The sequence below is a fragment of the Pygocentrus nattereri genome, chromosome 6 (assembly GCF_015220715.1).
Source record: "Pygocentrus nattereri isolate fPygNat1 chromosome 6, fPygNat1.pri, whole genome shotgun sequence".
Classification (NCBI taxonomy): Eukaryota; Metazoa; Chordata; class Actinopteri; order Characiformes; family Serrasalmidae; genus Pygocentrus; species Pygocentrus nattereri.
Genome location: NC_051216.1, coordinates 17,402,466 through 17,420,282, shown reverse-complemented (window position 1 = coordinate 17,420,282; position 17,817 = coordinate 17,402,466). Strand labels below are relative to the sequence as shown.

The 17,817-nt window shown below is 38.4% G+C and overlaps 3 protein-coding genes across 7 annotated transcripts; 1 reads left to right on the top strand and 2 right to left on the bottom strand.

The window, feature by feature from the left end:
• The first annotated feature begins 552 nt into the window (after positions 1 to 552).
• On the top strand, positions 553 to 8,203 carry fastkd1 (FAST kinase domains 1). Of its 3 annotated transcripts, none has more exons than XM_017691651.2 (15): positions 553 to 778; positions 1,071 to 1,508; positions 1,751 to 1,819; positions 1,911 to 2,036; positions 2,131 to 2,529; positions 3,059 to 3,169; positions 3,459 to 3,590; positions 4,048 to 4,534; positions 4,619 to 4,733; positions 4,838 to 4,966; positions 5,574 to 5,705; positions 5,886 to 5,999; positions 6,585 to 6,729; positions 7,736 to 7,850; positions 7,938 to 8,203. In XM_017691651.2, exons 2-15 carry the CDS (start codon positions 1,174 to 1,176, stop codon positions 8,028 to 8,030), a joined length of 2,502 nt encoding a protein of 833 aa, XP_017547140.1. In that variant the 5' UTR covers positions 553 to 778; positions 1,071 to 1,173; the 3' UTR covers positions 8,031 to 8,203. The 3 variants fall into 3 exon arrangements, with proteins under 3 accessions (XP_017547140.1, XP_017547139.1, XP_017547138.1); XM_017691650.2 differs by having other exon boundaries at positions 553 to 917; XM_017691649.2 differs by having other exon boundaries at positions 553 to 1,508.
• klhl41a (kelch-like family member 41a) lies at positions 4,729 to 11,244 on the bottom strand. Of its 3 annotated transcripts, XR_001857592.2 has the most exons (8): positions 10,048 to 11,244; positions 9,783 to 9,940; positions 9,592 to 9,699; positions 9,320 to 9,505; positions 8,785 to 8,931; positions 8,432 to 8,558; positions 6,082 to 6,135; positions 4,729 to 4,900 (listed from the first exon to the last, which is right to left on the bottom strand). XR_001857592.2 is itself a non-coding variant. In XM_017691654.2 (7 exons), exons 1-6 carry the CDS (start codon positions 11,113 to 11,115, stop codon positions 8,447 to 8,449), a joined length of 1,779 nt encoding a protein of 592 aa, XP_017547143.1. In that variant the 5' UTR covers positions 11,116 to 11,244; the 3' UTR covers positions 4,876 to 4,900; positions 8,432 to 8,446. The 3 variants fall into 3 exon arrangements, 2 of the variants coding, with proteins under 2 accessions (XP_017547143.1, XP_017547142.1); XM_017691654.2 differs by lacking the exon at positions 6,082 to 6,135 and having other exon boundaries at positions 4,876 to 4,900; XM_017691653.2 differs by lacking the exon at positions 4,729 to 4,900 and having other exon boundaries at positions 6,081 to 6,135.
• Positions 11,245 to 12,574: 1,330 nt separating this feature from the next.
• On the bottom strand, positions 12,575 to 16,664 carry bbs5 (Bardet-Biedl syndrome 5). Its single transcript, XM_017691473.2, has 12 exons — positions 16,470 to 16,664; positions 15,517 to 15,599; positions 15,170 to 15,235; positions 14,907 to 14,956; positions 14,693 to 14,820; positions 14,355 to 14,490; positions 14,128 to 14,223; positions 13,966 to 14,028; positions 13,673 to 13,807; positions 13,454 to 13,537; positions 13,195 to 13,218; positions 12,575 to 13,067 (listed from the first exon to the last, which is right to left on the bottom strand). Exons 1-12 carry the CDS (start codon positions 16,529 to 16,531, stop codon positions 12,966 to 12,968), a joined length of 1,029 nt encoding a protein of 342 aa, XP_017546962.1. The 5' UTR covers positions 16,532 to 16,664; the 3' UTR covers positions 12,575 to 12,965.
• Positions 16,665 to 17,817: the final 1,153 nt, after the last annotated feature.

Below are 17,817 nucleotides of genomic sequence, written 5' to 3'. Positions count from 1 at the left end.
CACAATTTTTTTTTTGAGTTATATAATAGTGTAAATGTAGAATATGTTTAGGTATTAGCCATCCTTGTAGTGATAATGTAAACAGTTAACATTTTGATATTTTAATTAAATTCATAAGCATTCATTATGTTTGTGGTTAATTTCTTTACATTTCCATCAGGACCAACACCACAGAATGTAGCTAGACAGTTTTATAAATTAAAATGCAAAGTCTTCATCACAAATGTTCTGCAAATTACACTTTCCAAGTGATTATTGTGTTTAAGAAACATGGCCCAGATTTTTGGCTTTAACTTTTTGACTTTTGACCTTGCCCTTTTTCCTCTTTCCTTACTGATAAACAGAAAATACAATCAGCAAACTCAGTCGTATTTGTTTTCCTGCAAAAAATACAATGCACTGCAACAGTAATATGAAATATGTCTAATAGTCTGCTTGAGTGTTTTTAACAGCACATTCTACTTGCTAAGCCGAATGAAAACCGCGCGCAGCAAGGGGCTTTTATTTTGAAATTCTGGGTTCTGCTGCCGTTCATGTCACTGTAAAGCCAAAAGCGAGAGGTCAAATAAACACGTTAACGCTCAGTTACTCTCGCTGTCAGTGGACTAAACGTTTCTGTTTATAAAAGTGTCGGCGCCTGATGTTCACAACGGTGGGGCTGCTAGCCCTCAGGTGTTTTTGTTGGTGGGAAACAAATGCAAGCGGTTGCACATAATAAAACCTCGGAAAACGTTTCAGATGGTTATAAGTTAGCTGGCTAGCTAACCACGTTTCCCACGTGAGTAGCCGGGTAGCTTTAACACAGAACAGGACAAACATGCTTGTATAACAGACATTGAATCATACCCAGAAAAGGTCATTCTGCATCAAAGTTTGGTGTTTTTACACAGCCGTGTAACATTGGCAAAATGTTAAAGGTATTGGTTAACATTTTTAATAAGATAAATGCCATGTAGGTGGCTCTGCACACACTTTAAAGAATAGTGTTAGACAACTAGTTATATGTGATGGTGTGGTTAATGGCATATTATTCATAACGTGGCCTTGTGATTCTCGTCCTTAAAATTCAGCTGCACCACCTCACCAGTACCAGAGCCCCTGTGACTTCAGCAGCTTCCTTCACATTGCTGAATGGCCTCTAATATGTGGTTCAGGCATCTTTTTTGACCAGTTATGTTCAGGCTCCGGGCCCTGCACTGTTACCCTCGCAGGGTTTTTCATTATGGGGCTGCGTGCAGAGACCAGCTTCTGGGACAGCTCCAAGCCTGTACATCAGAGGACCAGGTCTTCGATGTAGTGGGCAAGAACAAGGCCAAGCTGTCTGTTAGCCATGTGAGCTGTGCCATGGGCTTGCTGTGGCAGTTTCAGAAGGAGAGGCCACAGATGCTTCGGACAACTGAACTGATCCGGAGCCACCCGGAGTTTCTGACACTTCGAGTCTTAGCTGAGAACAAGATCCGTCTGATGGAAGATGTTACAGTGGTGGACATGCTTTATAATGTGCTCAGGTACATCTATAATTCAGACTTTGACCAGTGGTTCTTAACCCAGTCCTGCAGGGAAAACATTGATTAAACCCACCTTTACTTATAGAAAATGTGCAATATACTGTAGTCTTGACTATTGTGCAATGAGTAATAAATCTCTTGGACATTTATAGCACATGTACACAGACGTTTAGTCATAAAAAGCACAGTAGTAATGAATCTGACCTTGACAAATCTTTTTTCATTTATTTCTCAAATTGAAGGCTGAGTGTTGAACCACATGACTCTCTTGTTCAGCAGTTGATGACGGAAGGCTGGAACAGATTACAGAGGTATTTGCCAGACTAAATTTTTTATATTAATGCTTATTTATTACATCCTGTTGATTCTGACTATAAAACCCTGGCTTGCCATGTTTTACAGATTTCCAGTGACAACACTTTCAAAGTTTTCTATTTGTTTAAGTGAACAGTTTCTGTACTATAGTCCACTGATGGGTCAGATTACCGAGATTGTGAGCCAGAAACTGGATTTAATAGAAGATGCCAGGTATCAGTTGTATGTGTCCAACCAATCCTGTCATATTAGTACAGTGAAATTCTTAATGATAACAATCCCTTTTTTTTTTTTTTATCTTAATCAGAGTGCTGACCACCCTCATGACCAGTATATCCTCTCTGGTGTCTCCTCGGTTACGGGATGCACTCATTGAAAAAGCTGATGCTCTGTTGGACAGTATGAACCCTTTACATTTCAACAACCCCAGAAGGATTGTGCAGTTCCTCCGAAACATCAAGTACACTCATCGACCGTTACTGGAAAAGTGCAACCATATTCTCCTCCAGAACATCCCCCATCTAGATGCTGAAAACCTTAGTATTATATTGGGACTGTATCAGTCGATGCAGTACAACAGCTGTGACTTTAGGCTGGCTGCTAAGCAGAGGCTGATGGAGCTGATGGATACTGGCACTGACCCTGTGTCTTTTACAAAGCTTTTTGCTAGTTTGGGACCCTTGGCAGGGCAAGCAACCAGAGAGGGGTAAGAGTGAGAAGAACTGTCTGGGACCTGTTCAAGCTGCTCACTGTTGGCACTTTACTGCAGTGTTGACTTCAGCAATTTTGGAATTACAGAAGGCTACATTTAGTATATTTCATTTAGCATTTTACAGTATTTTTACTGCAAAAATGTGTTGTACATTTGCTAATAGTTCATACAGAGCATATTCACAATTATAACAGAATACTAAGAAATTGATCAGGGTGACAAGTTTTCGTTTATTGCATGTTGCATGTATGCTGCTATGACAATCCTTATATGCTGTTGTTTAATATTTGGAGTCATTTAAAACCTTCAGAACATTAGCATAATTTTAGAATGATTTTATGTTGAAACAAACAAAATTGTTTTAATGTTATTAAAACAGTGATTTAGTCCACTGTCTAACAAACAGCTGCAAATGAGACAAAAAATATTGAACTAGAAATGCCCTAGAAATGCTGCTTGTTATTTAAATAAGTCTGATCTGTCAATGTTTTAATGTGTGTCTAATTGTGTGCTGGTCTTACAGGCTAGAAAGTACAGCGCTGTCACTGGCTGATGATCTAAATGCCCAGCAGGCACTAGCTGTTGTTGAGACACTGGAGGATATTCAGTGCCGGAATCTTCAGCTTATCAATAAGTAAGACATAAAACTCTCTCTTTGTGTCTCTGTGATACAAAACATTTTGGTGAGCTCTGTTGAGTAGATATGTGAGCACATATAAAGTACTACAGCAGTTTGACGATGTTCCTGTTCAAATACACCTGTCCGAACTCTGTTAATTACCAGGTTTAGTTGTGTGTTGGAGCTAAAAAATCATCAAACTCTGCAGAGTAAAATAGGATAAGAATGACACATCTCTGTTATGGTACAGAGGTGATTTTGCTCTAGTTCTCTAGTTGAAGGAAAATTTGTTATTCTTCAACAGGATTGTATCAATATTGCAAAAAAATCTGGATGTATATCGGCCAGTGGAGATTGCAAAGATCACTCAAGTACTTATTTTCCTGCACTGTCAGAACCCAGAGCTCTTCTCCAGGCTGAGGAGTATACTACTTCAGTGAGTCTCTTGTTTGATCTATAAATTTCTGTATACCTGAAGATACATGTTTTGATCAAAGCTTGTCTTTTACATTAATACATCCTTTACAGGGAACAAACTTAAATATGGCATTTTTTGCATATTTTAGTGCACAATTTCTATTTATTTGCCAAGTTCATCATATCAGAAAAAACAACATAAAATATATGTAAGCATGTAAAATAAGAGACATTTAGAATTTGGTGAATTATTGAGAAACGTGTCTGATAGTAGTTTGAAAAGAGAAAATATTTAGGGCAAGCTTGGTCTGGGTTTGAAAAATCTAAGGTGGACAGGATTTTACGTAAAATATTTGAGCACTTATTAATATCCTAAAGTAAGTTTAAAACACGTATTACTTGAATGTTATGTTGTTTAATTTAGATAGGTCAGGATCATCGTCATATTTTAACCTTGAATTTTCTCTCCCTAATAGTTTCTTGCAAGGTAGTGTATACCCGTATGAGGTAACCATGCTTACTCGCGTCCTCTCCATGCTCCCTTCTCCACGTATGGAAGACGTGGTCATCTCTCGCGTTAATGCTGTGCTTCCTCAGTGCAGCCTAAATGACCTCAATTCATTTACCATGGCAATTGCCAAATGGATCCGCAATGACCCCACCTACCGCCACAGCACTTCCAGTAAGTACGTCCGTCTGCTTCAAACTCTCAACCGCTGTGGACATGACCGACTGCAAAAGGCTGACCGGCTGGACCTTGTGCTGGAGGAGCTGAAGTACATATCGGGAGAATGGTTTGAGGAGATATTGCTTGAGGAAACTATTGCAATGCTTCAGAGATTGATTGATCAGGTATCCTGGACCAATGTACCAGACCTGGCCCTTTTCCTGACCAGAACCAACTACCTCTGTTCTCCACTGCTGGACCGCATCGCCAGTGTGGCCATAGACAACATACATAAGGTACAGTGTTTGAAAGAAGCTCGAACTTGAGTGGATTGTTCATATATTTTACTACATTTTTTTCTATGTGTTTATCCCTTTTAGATTCATTACTCTGGGACCTATGCCACTTTATTGCCTTTTGCTGTATTTAATTATGACCCTCCAAAGGTGGATGAGTTATTCGATGCTTGCATTCGGCATTTCACTCCTCATATCAGTGAGTAGTTTTTCCTTTCTTACTGCAACTGCACTGTGAAAGTGATTTCTTTTGGTGTAAATCCAACTGGAGTTAGTCACCTCTTCTACCTTGAATTCTGTCAGGTTCTTTTGATCCCCACCTGCTGGTCCTCATGGCGTACGCCTTGGCTGTGGCCAACGTTTTTCCTGAGGAAGTCATAAGAGAAATATTCAGTGTGGATTTCCTCGCTAAGCTGGACGCACAGCTTGAAAGTATGTGCTGTTGTACTGAACAGGAATGATCAGTATAAATCTAGTGTGGAAAGGGCTTTTTATCTCTACAAATCAGAAAGTTAGAAACAGTGTTTCAGGCTAATTCTAAAGAATATATGTTAACATTTTATTTGAAGGCTACCTACATAGATTTCATAACACATGTATAAACATTAACATAATAATACATAAAGGGTTATAAACAGCTTATGCTGGTATGATGTATGAAATTAATGACGTTGCATTGACATAATGGCCTTAATCTAAAGTGACAGACAGTTGCTCTGTTTATAGCACTGTTATGTAGCAATATTCCTAAGTAATGTAACTTGTAAGAACACCATTTATCAGTTCTGTAGAAAGTATAGCATACCTATAACTTTGTATTGGCATAAAACTTTTTACATTATCTTGCAAATATTGGCACAAGCTATCTATTAAATATTATGTATAAGGTTTTCATTATAAATATGTTATTCAGTGCTTATTCGTGGATTATGAAGTCCCTGTGTAGGAACCTTTCAAAAACGTGTTACTGAGTGTATATTTAATAATAGTTATTACATTATGTGTAATGCTCGTCTTATTGCATGATTTATCCTGACAGCACTGCCATATGCTCTGAACATGCGGGTGCGTTTGCGTCTGATGGAGCTTAACCGCGCTGTATGTCTAGAGTGTCCTGAGCTCCAAGTGCCCTGGTTCCATGAGCGCTACTGCAAGCAGCTCCAGAAGAGAAGTGAGTGAAGATAGTCGTGTAATATTGTGGTCATTTACGGTTTATAAGGCCATAAGTTATCATTAGCCAATCTGTTTATTGTTGTTTAAACCAGTGATTTCATCATAGCTAATAATAATATGCAAGCACAATGACTAATAATATTTGACTAACTTGGTGAACTTTTTGTGAAACATGCAGACAACAGCTCAGTCAGCCCAGTTCAACAACAGATCCATAGAATGCTGGGTGAAGTGCTTGGGGGAATTAACTGTGCCAGAGTTGCAGTGGTAACTCCATACTTCTACACTGTTGGTAAGTTTGATGAAAGTAGAATTTTAATGCTGGTTTGTGAACTAACTAATCTTTGTTGCTATAACTTCAGATGTGAATTTACCATTTGTAAGTGTACCAGTAGTGAAATCTATAATGCATCTTTCCTGGAGAAGCCCTGCAGTAAATAGAGAGCATAGTATTAGGAACAAAACAATCAGAAAATTTCCATAACATAAATTAACATGTTTGTTAATAAAATTTTACATTGTGGCTTTTATAGTTTTATTTAGTCAGTGCTTTACTGACTGAGGACAGTTGTGATTTGTCTCAACTGTTACATTACTTAAACTCAAGTAAAAAGTGTTTTTGTTTTTTGTTAATTCTTGTTTTTCTTTTTCTGTCTTTTTGTATCTGTGTGTGCTTTGTTTTATACTGTGCTCATTAGGCATAGTAGTTTTTACAAAGCTTGACATACGAGAATGAAACCAAAGTGAAGTACTAAATAATGGTGCTTTTTTTTCCCCTCAATACAACTACATTTGCAGGATCGTGCTCTGCTTCTGTGTGTTAGATGGACCCTACATTGCACTTTGCAGTTTGAATGTTTTAATTATATCCCTACAGACTTTGAATGTGTCCTGGACCACCATCAACAGGCAGTACCTTACAGTGAGCCAAGCCAGCTGCTAATTAGTGAAGACGGGAAGGTGCACTGGGATTCTGGATCAGCCAGGAAAGAGAGCACAGAGCTACCCCCAGGTGCTCGCCGGTATGTGTACCAGAATGTAGTCATTCATTTAGCAGTACATAAAGGTGAAGTAGAGAATCTATGCACAGGCTCAACTGTGGTATGCACATAAGACCTTTCATGCTTGGCCCACGCTACACTAATCATGCTGATTTTGAGGTTGATTAGCTGCTCCTGGCAATCGCAAAAAGACCCACGATATCGGAGTGATCTTAAACAATGATCTTCCTAGGTTATCCTGTGGTGTATGGTGTCAATACTGCAATCTTTACTTCTCTGATTTACACCCAGTGTAGGTGGGGCCTCCCGGTTGTGAATTATAGATATTAAACGTGCAATACTCAATAAAGTCAGGATCCTGTAGCCAGTTCTCTGGTGTGAAATGAGGTGTTAATGTCATGCCTGGAAGACTGTCAACCATTGAGAGTCAAGCTAAACTGAACTTGTCAGTTTATATGGAAGAAATTGTAAGCATGGCAGCTAAATTGAGAACTGGTCATCTCATGGGTTTATGTATGTATGTATGTATTCACCTCAAGCTTGTGTTGCTTGTGTAAGCCCTGTTGACCCCTTCTTTTTCACTTTGGCATCCACATTTTTTTGTTCCGCTTTTTTTTTGTTGTTTGTCCAGAAATCACACACCACCAGCATGGCAATAGCCTTGCTGTCACCTGGCATTTTTATTTAGATCTAAAGTCATGTTAGTTTGAGAAAAACTAATTTTGAAAATTTGAAAATTGGAACCATTGGTCAGGACTCTTGTTTGCATGCATAATCTTAAAATGTGCTGTTTTATTCAGGCTAGATTCAGTAGTGTGGGGATTTTGACTAACAATGATCAAGGACAGAAAAATCAGTGAAGAATATCATGTGGGGTTTTCAACGTTGGTTAGGATTTTTAAAATCCTGTAGTGTGGGCCAGGTATCAGACTGAATTAGTAAATTGTTTTGCCTGTTTGACTTGCATCTTGCAAATAGGGACCTGTGAAGAAATAACTTTGTTTTTCTCTGCAACTTGCTTCCTTAGTATTGCTCTAGACTTCGTAGATTCAAAATCTTTCTGCAAAAATTCACAGCACATGAAAGGCGATATCCTGATGAGGAAGAGACACCTGGAGATTTTAGGATATCATGTTTTGCAAGTGAGTAGTAAGAAAATTGTTGCTTTTCTGCTGTGTTTGTTAAAAATGAAAGAAATTCATAGACTTTTGAATTGCTCTCTAACACAGATTCCTCACTTTGAATGGAATTCTATGGAGCTCTCCAGCCAAGATGCTTGGAAGGAATATTTGCGAAGGAAATTATTTACAGAACTATCCTGAGATGGTTGAATTGTCAGAATGGTTGAAAAAGACATTTAAAAAGTGCAACTTTTTCTTATACATGTCAAGACGTGAGTCACAGAAAATAGACTTTAACACAGATACCTGCCTCATATGAGTTTTATATATAATATTTGTTATAAAGTATGTTTGTAATAAATGATTTAACCAAATGTTGCAGACATTTTCATATGTGAATGAAGTCAATGCAGGTTTTTATTTTTGTAAAAAGTGAATAGGTTTTTGAATCTATGACATTTGTGCATGGACAGTTTCAAAGTGCAAACTCTAAAACTATTAGACTTTAGTTGAGTTGCCTATTTCATGCTTAAATATATTTCTGTACCAACTAACATAGTTTCAGAGAACTGGAATTACTGAGTTTTAAAAGTAAGCTATACCTTAGAGTCCCTTTTTTACAGTTTGGGCATTTTTACAGCATTTAGTCGTATGGAAACACAAGAGGCGCTAGATGCATATCGCATCTCTCTCAACATTCCAGCCCACTGCTTCTTGTCCTCTTCATATCTGTCATAAAAAAGAATGTTTTAAAAGTTAGATTTCAGGCAGCATTCTGTGGGAGTATGTAGCTTGTAATATAATGACCTTTAAAGATTTGTACTGACTGAAAAGATTTGGATGACAAAGATAAAATGATGGCAAAACACTATAAACACGAAAGCTGATGATAACAAATAGCTGAGCATATTAGTGATACCCAATATTGTCAGGCACAAATTCATTGAGTACTTACTGCCAAATGTCTGTGATTTCTGAAGGAGCGCACTCTTTATTATCTGTCTCTACCATGGTGAAACCCCCTACTGCATAAAGTGCACCGCAAGCACTGACAAGGTTAACTGAGCTCCTCTCCTGGGCAAACTCACGGAAGGTTTCCCATCTACAAGACAAAAAAACATGGTTACAAAAGCCTACCTTTTTGATATGAACAAAGATATTCGTAGATTTTATGTGCTTAGTGGTGGATACTGTATTTGCATTTGCAGAATGAAACAAAATGTCAAGTATCAGTGTGTGTATAGCATATTGTCACTGTTGAAACAAAACCTTTTACCTCCTTTTTTTGTTAAATTTGCCAGCTACCATTTATGCTGTCAAAATGTAATATGATATTAATATCAATATAAACAGTCTAATGACTGAATAAAATTGTTACATTAACTTATTTAGATTTTTGAACATTTCCTTCTCCTATAAAGTAACTTTTCTGGAAATACAAGGTTCTGTTCCAACAGCGCCAATGCGTTCAGTTGCATAATGGCACCCACTTGTTTGTTCCGAAGTCGTAGGTTTCACAAGATGCTAACAGACCATCCTCGTTTACTCCTCCAACCACAATAATCTTTCCTTTGTGAACAGCTGCCCCAAACATGGACCTTGGTGTTTTCATGGCTGCCAACTCCTTCCATTCTGCCCTCTTGTGGTTATATGCAAACATCTTGTTGATAGTCTTGCTGTTTTTGAGCGAGAGAGAAAAAACATGTATTGCAAAGATACAAGGTACAGAACTTGATCCAGATTGCTGTAACACTGATCTTACTTTTCATCAGTCTTCCCTCCTATACAGTACACCAGTCCATTTTGTGAGATCACACTGTGACCGTGTATCCTCAAGGGAAGTTTCTTCGTCTCTGTCCATTTCATCTTACTGCCAAACAAAAACAAGTGTTGTGAGATTATTATTTGTACCCAATTGATTGATATGAAGGTGATAGATGGTTGTACACTTACTCAATGTCATAACACAGTACAGAGTCAAGAGACTCATTGCTTTGTAAATCTTTGCCGGCAACAGCAAATAGGAGATTTTCAAATTCACCCAGAGCAAACAGACATCTGGGAGAAGGCAGTGGTGGAAGAGCAAGCCAGTCTGGAGTAAGAGGGTCCAGCTGCAATAAACAGGGTTAAGTGCAGAATCCTATTATCAACTTGGTTGAATATGAAAAACGCTGTCATAAAAAAAAACACATGTAGTAGAGATAGTGAGAACATTTACCTGATACATGTAGCACTGCAGGGGAGTTTCTTTGTTCTCTTCATCCACAAAGAGTCCCCCTATAATGTAAAGTTGATTCTTCTTGGTACAGATGCTGACATGGTTTCGCGGTATCTGCTCTGCCATGGCTGCTAAGGAGCATTCATTCTCATCAGGATCATAAGCCACGGCTGCTGTATCATTAATCATCAGGATAAGCTCTTTGGCATACATGCCAAGCCTTCGGTTGTCATTTAGATAACCAGGCATGTTTTCTCCTTCTTTCTTTTCTGGAAGTTTCCCAGCAAACGCATCTTTGATGATCTGAAGTTTCTTCACAAGCTCAGGATCAGCTTTGATAATGTCATCCTTTTCTACTTTCTCTTTGAAATATTTTTCTGGAAGTAGTCTGAAGCGGATATGCTCAAAGGCCTCCCCTAAAAGCTTCACCCGATTCTCTTTGTCCTTTCTGACCCATTTCATCAGAAGTTCAAACACAATTTCCTCTTTCTCAACATTGAGAGAATCACCTCCTATGACGGCAAACAGCTCAGGAGGGTTGAACTCCAGGAAATCGTCCTCCTTGGCCAGTTTGTCAAATCGCTCAGCTATGAAGTCTCTTGCTGCTATAGCCAGCCTTGGGCAGTTGAGCACCAGCCCGAGTCTGAAGATAGCCAGGCAGTTTGCCAGTGAGAGCTTTTTCTGCAGGTAGTTCACGCACGCCGTGAACACAGATGGTATCTGAAAGCGGTTAGCTACTGCAAAAATGTCCTGCACATTATCATCTGTGATGTCTATTTCTGCAGAATAAAGATAATTCACAATCATGTCCATTATGGTTGGGTCAACATTTTCCAGCACAACCTCCTTGCTTGAACTGCTTATCTCCTTCCCGTCTTCTGAGAAGTAAAGCTCTCTGAAGTAAGGGCTACATGCTGCCATGATGAGTTTGTGACAAGGCAGTCCCCTGTCCCCTACTTTCAGAATGCAGTCAATAAACTTGTTCTCCTTCAGGAGTTCCTTCAGACCATCTTGAAGCAGAGTGCTCTGATAGAGCTTCAAGTCTTCTTTCATAGTCGTGGATTCCATCTTGGGAAGATATGTATCAGGGAGGATGTTGTGACTGAAGCGCTTCTCCTGTTCTTGCTCTCTTCGTTATAACAGTCTGAGATGACACAGAGCAAAGACAGAAGCCAACGCAGTTTAAAGCCTGCCCCTCTATATTTAGGACCCCTGACACACAGAAAGAATTCAGTTTGGCCAGATTAGAAAACAGAGTCACATTAAGCAGCTGTCAAAGATTGAAAGAAACAACTGCTGACTTTAGACACAGAAGGTCATTCATGACCGAGCTGGTCACGTTCCTACAATGATTGCAGGTATCTTTTGTACTTATAATTTAATGGAATTTTGAGTATTTTCATGTTTTAGCTGTTAAAGACTGTCAGACAAGTTTATGAGTAATTCAACTGTAAAAGGTGTTGTATTCTACAGTTTTAAAGTAGATGGTTCACTAAGGGTTCTTTAGTGAACAAAATGGTTTTATATAGAACCATGGACACTCAGAAACCTTTGCATGACTAAATGACTCTTCGCATTGTAAATGGGTTCTTAATAAATATGGAGAATTTATGATATGAGCTTTTAGCAACAGAAGAACCCTTTTTGGTGCTATATGGAAACCTCTTCAACAAGGTTCTATATAGAACCAACTATAGCACATTGCCCATGTATCTAAAGAACCCTGTTACAATTGAACCATGCCAAGGGTTCTTTGAGAGTTCACAGTTCTATATGGAACAACTTTCTTTACTAGAGAACCTTTGAAGAACCATCTTTTTTGAGAGTGTACATTTTTGTAGTATTTTATTTGTTGTAGTAGTTCACTAACAAAGTTTGTACCAAAAACAGCCAAAATTATTTATTATTTGACCATTTTCAAACTTCTATTTCCAACTTCTACACCTTTAAGACTGATTCATTTAAATTACTTCTGTTCTGATTGGTTTTCCAAGCTGAAACACTCCTTATAACTTCAGTATGAATGGGAGAGGCTACACTGCCAACATCACATAACAGTGAGTTCAAAATAGGCTCCTTTGGTAGCTCAGGTTCCATAAATTGACTGAATGTACAGAAGAGTGAACATTATGAAAATTCAAAAATGTTTACTTATTATGTAAATGTAAGTTTAGTTTTTCATGATATGAGCCCTATGTGGACAGTGTAATGAAAGAGTACCATTACCTGTTTTGTGTGGCTTTACATGTCATGGCCTTAAGGCAGGTAACGGCACAAATCGCTCTTTCACTTTTTTCTGATGTTGACTCATTCATGTATTTGTCATCTATGTGCAGCTTTATATTTAAAGGCTGAGTGCTAGTTCTATGAACTGAGCATCTCTAGCTTACAGGTCAGCAAAGAACAGCTGTTATAACAGTTCATCTGTGGTCCTGGGCCATTTGTAAAATTCTTCAGCTCTGCTGACAGATTTCAAAATAGCCTCATGATGTCTATTGTTTGACAGACGTGACAGACTCTGATCAAATAACTGGCACACTTCAGCGAACTTTAATCATGACATGTGAAACTCCACTGTATTCTTTTGGTATAGTTATTTGACACTAAAATCAAAAAAGCACATTTTTCTTACCATACATAATGCACAAAATACATATAGTGACACAACTAACACTACATGCATCCAGTTTATGAACATAAAACCAGGTAATTTCATCTTCTATATGTGTGTGTAAATAATCTGAAAATAAATATGTTTTAAATAGCCTTGATTTTGGCTATAAACTTGTAAACAATATTATCTCAAAAGTTAAATTTTAAAATAATCCATTTGCCTTTAAAATACTCTAGGAGTGAATAGACTATTTTGGTCCTCACTGTTACAATTAAAAACTACAGCTCAGTGTAATCTGATGTTTTCAGCCCATGACTTCCCAAAGTCCTTGCAACGTGAAGCCATCTTTTAATTTCTCCACAGCTAAACCAAGCTCCTCAGAGAACACCGGCTCCCGGTCTTGATGCTTTAAAGGAAAATGAAATATCAGTGATGTATTTATAAAAAAAAGAAGACATTTTGTAGATGATTTCAAATTTCAGTTTAAAAATGAGTCATGACACTTGTGATGTAATGTAAAGGTGCCAATATACCTTGTTGCCATCAGCAAAGTAAGCCTATAAAGAGGAAAAAAGCATAAATTACAAAAAAATATATAATAACTAATATTGTTGCTAGTCTTAACCAAAAATATATGAAAAATGCTTTTCTGTGTAAACATGTTTGAAACCAGGCAACAGAAGTCAGTGTTGGTGGGACAAACTTGAGCACGTTGCTATTTTCAGCACATGAGAGAGACCCAGAAAGTTTCCTGCTGAGTGTATCATTCATTCCTGAGTGTAGTGTGCTCACTGTGAAAGCGTCAGTCTGTTCATCTGGCTCAATCTCCACGTCATCAGGAGGCTGCTCCACTGTTAGCTCCTCCAATGGCTGAGGCTGGGTAAACATGAGAGGTTTACAGCTTAGTCACGCTAAACAAAATGCTATTGAAACCTCTGTAGTGTTTCATATAATTAACTGACAAAAACCTGCATACAGCTGAGATTTTTGTTCACAAATCTTTCCTTTTACCTTTTCCTCCATCTCGTACTCCACACCAAAAATGGGGTTTGCAGAGTACACTTTGTGAAGAGAGTTTATTTCCTTCACTGCGTCCTGCAACTTGTCCATTGGGTCAATCTTGAAACCTAGTACATATCCTCCTGTCTGAAAGAGAAGTTGTGCAGAGTGAAGAAAACAAATACACAAATCATACTGATATCATACTTTTCTTTTTACACATTTTACAAATAAGAAACAGTTCTTCAAATGCCTGCACACTACCACTATGCTGCTTTGATTACCATGTTTGTATTCAGACCCACCTGTTGAGAACTCTCAATCACAAGTGCAAGTCCAAACTTTGAATCTCTGATCCTTATGGAGCGCTTGACAAAAGGACAGAGGAAAAAGAATCAGATTCATTCTAACCAAATGTTTTTAACAACTGCAATAGCTTAATATCTATGACAACATTATACACTTACAATTTGCAAGTAGGGAATGCTGACATTGAAACTTTCGTTCATGTTGGCATGCCAAACTATCCTCACATTAGTAATGAAGAAAGTGCCAAGGTTGCCCTAAAACACAGTAATGTTGGTTTAGAATGCACTGGGTTATAAAATGTTATATAATAGAATATCTAGACAAAATGAACAAAATCATTTGTTAAAGCTTTTTTTTCAATATTAATATGAAATATTTGTACCACCTGATCACTAGATAAATTCCAAACTCCATTTATTTTGTCATAAACTTGTTCACGTGGCAGGAGTCTCAGCTGCTTATTCTGAATCAGAGCCCCTCTTAATTTGAGATCACGGTACATTTTAGAGGTTTCATAAGCTCTGCAGGGGGAAGCAATCAGTTCCAGTTCAGAGAAAAACTAAGAGATCATTTATAGACAATTTATAGACAATTTACTAAGGTGTAATGAATGAATAAAATGAGAGTTATTTGCTTTAAACATGCACAGTGCTTGAATGATTTAGATGCCTGTCAAGGTAGCAGGCATTAAGTTGTCTCTGTAGGAATGTGTGGCTACAATACCTGTGGACAGCAATGACAGATGTGAAGAGTCTTGGACTGCCGGGAACTACATTGGTGAATATGAACTCAAATCTTGTGTTATTAGATTTGGTCAAGATGTAGAGAGCTTCAGTCTGACCCCTCAATTTCTGCAAGAGTTACAAACTTCATATCAAACACAGTATATAACAGGATAAATCAGAAGCAATTGCTAAGCAATGTAAATATTTCTTACAGAATTTGCTGTCCTTGTGGTGATGTTTATGACAGAATTGTATCCAACAGCTGTAAATTGGTTTAAAAAAAACCAGTCAGGTATACATTTAGCAGCTTCTTTGAAAACTACTGTTTACAAATTAAACCATTATTTAGTATCTGTTCATGTTTCCTTCATTTCTTATGAGCTACTGCTAACATCAGAACTCGTTAAATACTTAAGATCATACATAAAAAGATCACAAGTTGACATAAGTGTTAAGTACAAAGAATAATACTTACACAGGTTAACCCTCGGCAGGGCGATGGAATGCCAGATGATTCTTAAATTGGTCACCAGGAGTCTTCCTTTACATGAAATTAAATGTGAGGAAGAAACAATCAAAAATCTCCTTATATTAACAAATGGTTTGCTTTGGTTATATAATTGAGTTGGCTTTTATAATATTTTTTATACTTATATAAGTGGGGTTTATTTGTTTTATTCATATGAAATGTGATAGCTTGCAAAAGAGGCTGGTTACAGTAAGTATTGCAACAGATATTGTAAAGTTTAAAAAAGTAAATAAAAACAGGTAAGTACACTGAACATACTTGGAGTGTTCCAAGATAAGTAACATAATAAGCACCTCTGTCGCCGTTGTTTCCTTTCGTGTCTTCGATAGAATCTAGACAGTCGATGAGGACTTCACCCGGTCTAGTTTTCATCTGTCTTCAAACAAAAATGGAAAAATAAGATCAATTCTTACAGTTACTTAATTGTCCTATCTTGCATTTAAAAGACATCAAAAGCCAGCTCGATCAGTGTTTCATAACCCTAGTCCTGGAGGCCCACTGCCCAATAGTTTTTAGTGTTTTCCCTAAAACATGGCCACGACTTAGTAAGGTGTGGGGACGAGATCCTAATGCATGGCCTCGACTTAGTAATGAGATGATTAAGCCTTGACAGCTTAACAAGGCATGATCTAGTTCCCACACCTTACTCAGCTGTGGCCACAACTTAATTACTTCGTTCTCATGCATTATTTTTATTTATTTAAAGATGTCACCAGCAGGGTGTAAAGATGACTAATTGTGCCGTGGCAAAGGAAAACGTGTTCAACAGACTGCATATCATTAGAGAATAAGAACATGTCTACAAACATTATTTTGTAGTATTTTAAACATTAAACAAGTATTTTTATCACTTTCATACATTCCATTCATAGTTCCATACTGGACTGAGCTGAAGTTGTCTTCGTATTCTCCAGCTGCTTGTGTGAATGTTCCCGTTCCACCTTAAAATGTGCAGCAGTTACGTTCTGGAACCATTTAAGGTGGAATGGGAAAATTGGAAAAAGAATAAGAAGCTGACTTCAGCCTCGTGCCTACGGTGCTATCAGCGGAATACAGTCAGTGTAAGTAAGACGAATAACTCACAGCTGGAACGCAAACACATCACTGTTTAACAGCCACATGCACAACAGCTATAATGCATCAGTGTGTTGAGTTTTACAGCTATCGGTTCTAATGTGACTCAGTGGAAGCAGCGCTAGCTCATCGGCTAACCAGCAGCTTTTATTACGCCCGTTAGTGAACTTACTGTGGCGTGATGTCAAATCGAACATCTCTGTCCTCCCAAAGTGCATCTAATACACCCGCCATAGTCGGTGTTCAATATGTTTTAAAATCGATTTTGAAACTTGTTTGAGTTTAACAACGATTTCTCAAAAATCACACTCTATAAGTCCCTTTGCTAACGGGAGCTGGCTAAGAGGATTTGTCGACTGGCGTCTTTGCGTCACCTCGGTAACAACAACTACGGCGAGCAGGAAACGACAATTCACTTTTCACATTCGGCTGCGTCCAAAAACGCACACTACTATACTGCCCATAATATACTAATGCCTGGACTTCTAAAGGTGGTGTACTAGTTTTGACACACTATTTAGTGGAAAGAAGACAAGGAAAGTTGGTGGTGGAATGAGGAAGTCCAGGAGAGTATTCAGAAGAAGAAGGCAGCTAAGAAAAAGTGGGATAACCAGAGAGATGAAGGAAGTGGGCAGGAGTACTGTGAGGCTAGTCACATAGCAAAAAGAATGGTGGCAAAGACAAAGGCTCAGGCCTATGATGAGCTGTATGAGAGGCTGGACAGTAAAGAAGGAGTAAAGGACTTGTATCGTTTGGCTAAACAGAGAGATAGAGCTGGAAAGGATGTACAGCAGGTTAGGCTGATAAAGGATAGAGAGGGAAATGTACTAGTGAGTGAACAGAGAGTGTTGAGTAGATGGAAGGAGTACTTTGAAGAACTAATGAATGAGGAAAACGAGAGAGAGAGGAGGACAACGGGGGGAGAGATTGGTGTTCAGGATGTGCAGAGAATTAGTAAGGTGGAAGTGAGGGCAGCTTTAAAAAGAATGAAGAATGGAAAGGCAGTTGGTCCAGATGACATACCTGTGGAGGTATGGAGATGTTTAGGAGAGAAGGCAGTGGACTTTTTAACCAGTTTGTTTAACAAAATCCTGGAGAGTGAGAGGATGCCTGATGAGTGGAGAAGCAGTGTACTGGTCCCCATTTTTAAGAACAAGGGAGATGTGCAGAGCTGCAGTAACTACAGAGGTATAAAGTTGATGAGCCACACCATGAAGGTATGGGAAAGAGTTGTTGAAGCAAGGTTAAGGCGAGAGGTTCAGATCGGTGAGCAGCAGTTTGGTTTCATGCCCAGAAAGAGTACCACAGATGCAATTTTTGCGTTGAGAGTGTTGGTAGAGAAGTACAGAGAAGGTCAGAAGGAGCTACATTGTGTCTTTGTGGATCTAGAGAAGGCATATGATAGGGTGCCAAGACAGGAACTGTGGTACTGTATGAGGAAGTCAGGTGTAGTTGAAAAGTATGTTAGGGTGGTGCAGGACATGTATGAGGATAGTGAGACAGTGGTGAGGTGTGCAGTT

Bases quoted from the DNA above. Each gene is read 5' to 3' on its own strand.
- klhl41a (XM_017691654.2), bottom strand. From the start codon at position 11,115: ATGGAATCCACGACTATGAAAGAAGACTTGAAGCTCTATCAGAGCACT. The intron at 9,941-10,047 runs GTAAATGTTCTC...TGTTTATTGCAG, and splicing joins TGCAGTGCTACATGTATCAG to CTGGACCCTCTTACTCCAGA. The intron at 9,700-9,782 runs GTAAGTGTACAA...TTTGTTTGGCAG, and splicing joins GTACTGTGTTATGACATTGA to TAAGATGAAATGGACAGAGA.
- fastkd1 (XM_017691651.2), top strand. From the start codon at position 1,174: ATGTTCAGGCTCCGGGCCCTGCACTGTTACCCTCGCAGGGTTTTTCAT. The intron at 4,967-5,573 runs GTATGTGCTGTT...TTATCCTGACAG, and splicing joins GCTGGACGCACAGCTTGAAA to CACTGCCATATGCTCTGAAC. The intron at 5,706-5,885 runs GTGAGTGAAGAT...TGAAACATGCAG, and splicing joins CAAGCAGCTCCAGAAGAGAA to ACAACAGCTCAGTCAGCCCA.
- bbs5 (XM_017691473.2), bottom strand. From the start codon at position 16,531: ATGGCGGGTGTATTAGATGCACTTTGGGAGGACAGAGATGTTCGATTT. The intron at 13,808-13,965 runs GTGGGTCTGAAT...CTTCTCTTTCAG, and splicing joins TGATTGAGAGTTCTCAACAG to ACAGGAGGATATGTACTAGG. The intron at 13,538-13,672 runs GTAAAAGGAAAG...ATGTTTACCCAG, and splicing joins AGTACGAGATGGAGGAAAAG to CCTCAGCCATTGGAGGAGCT.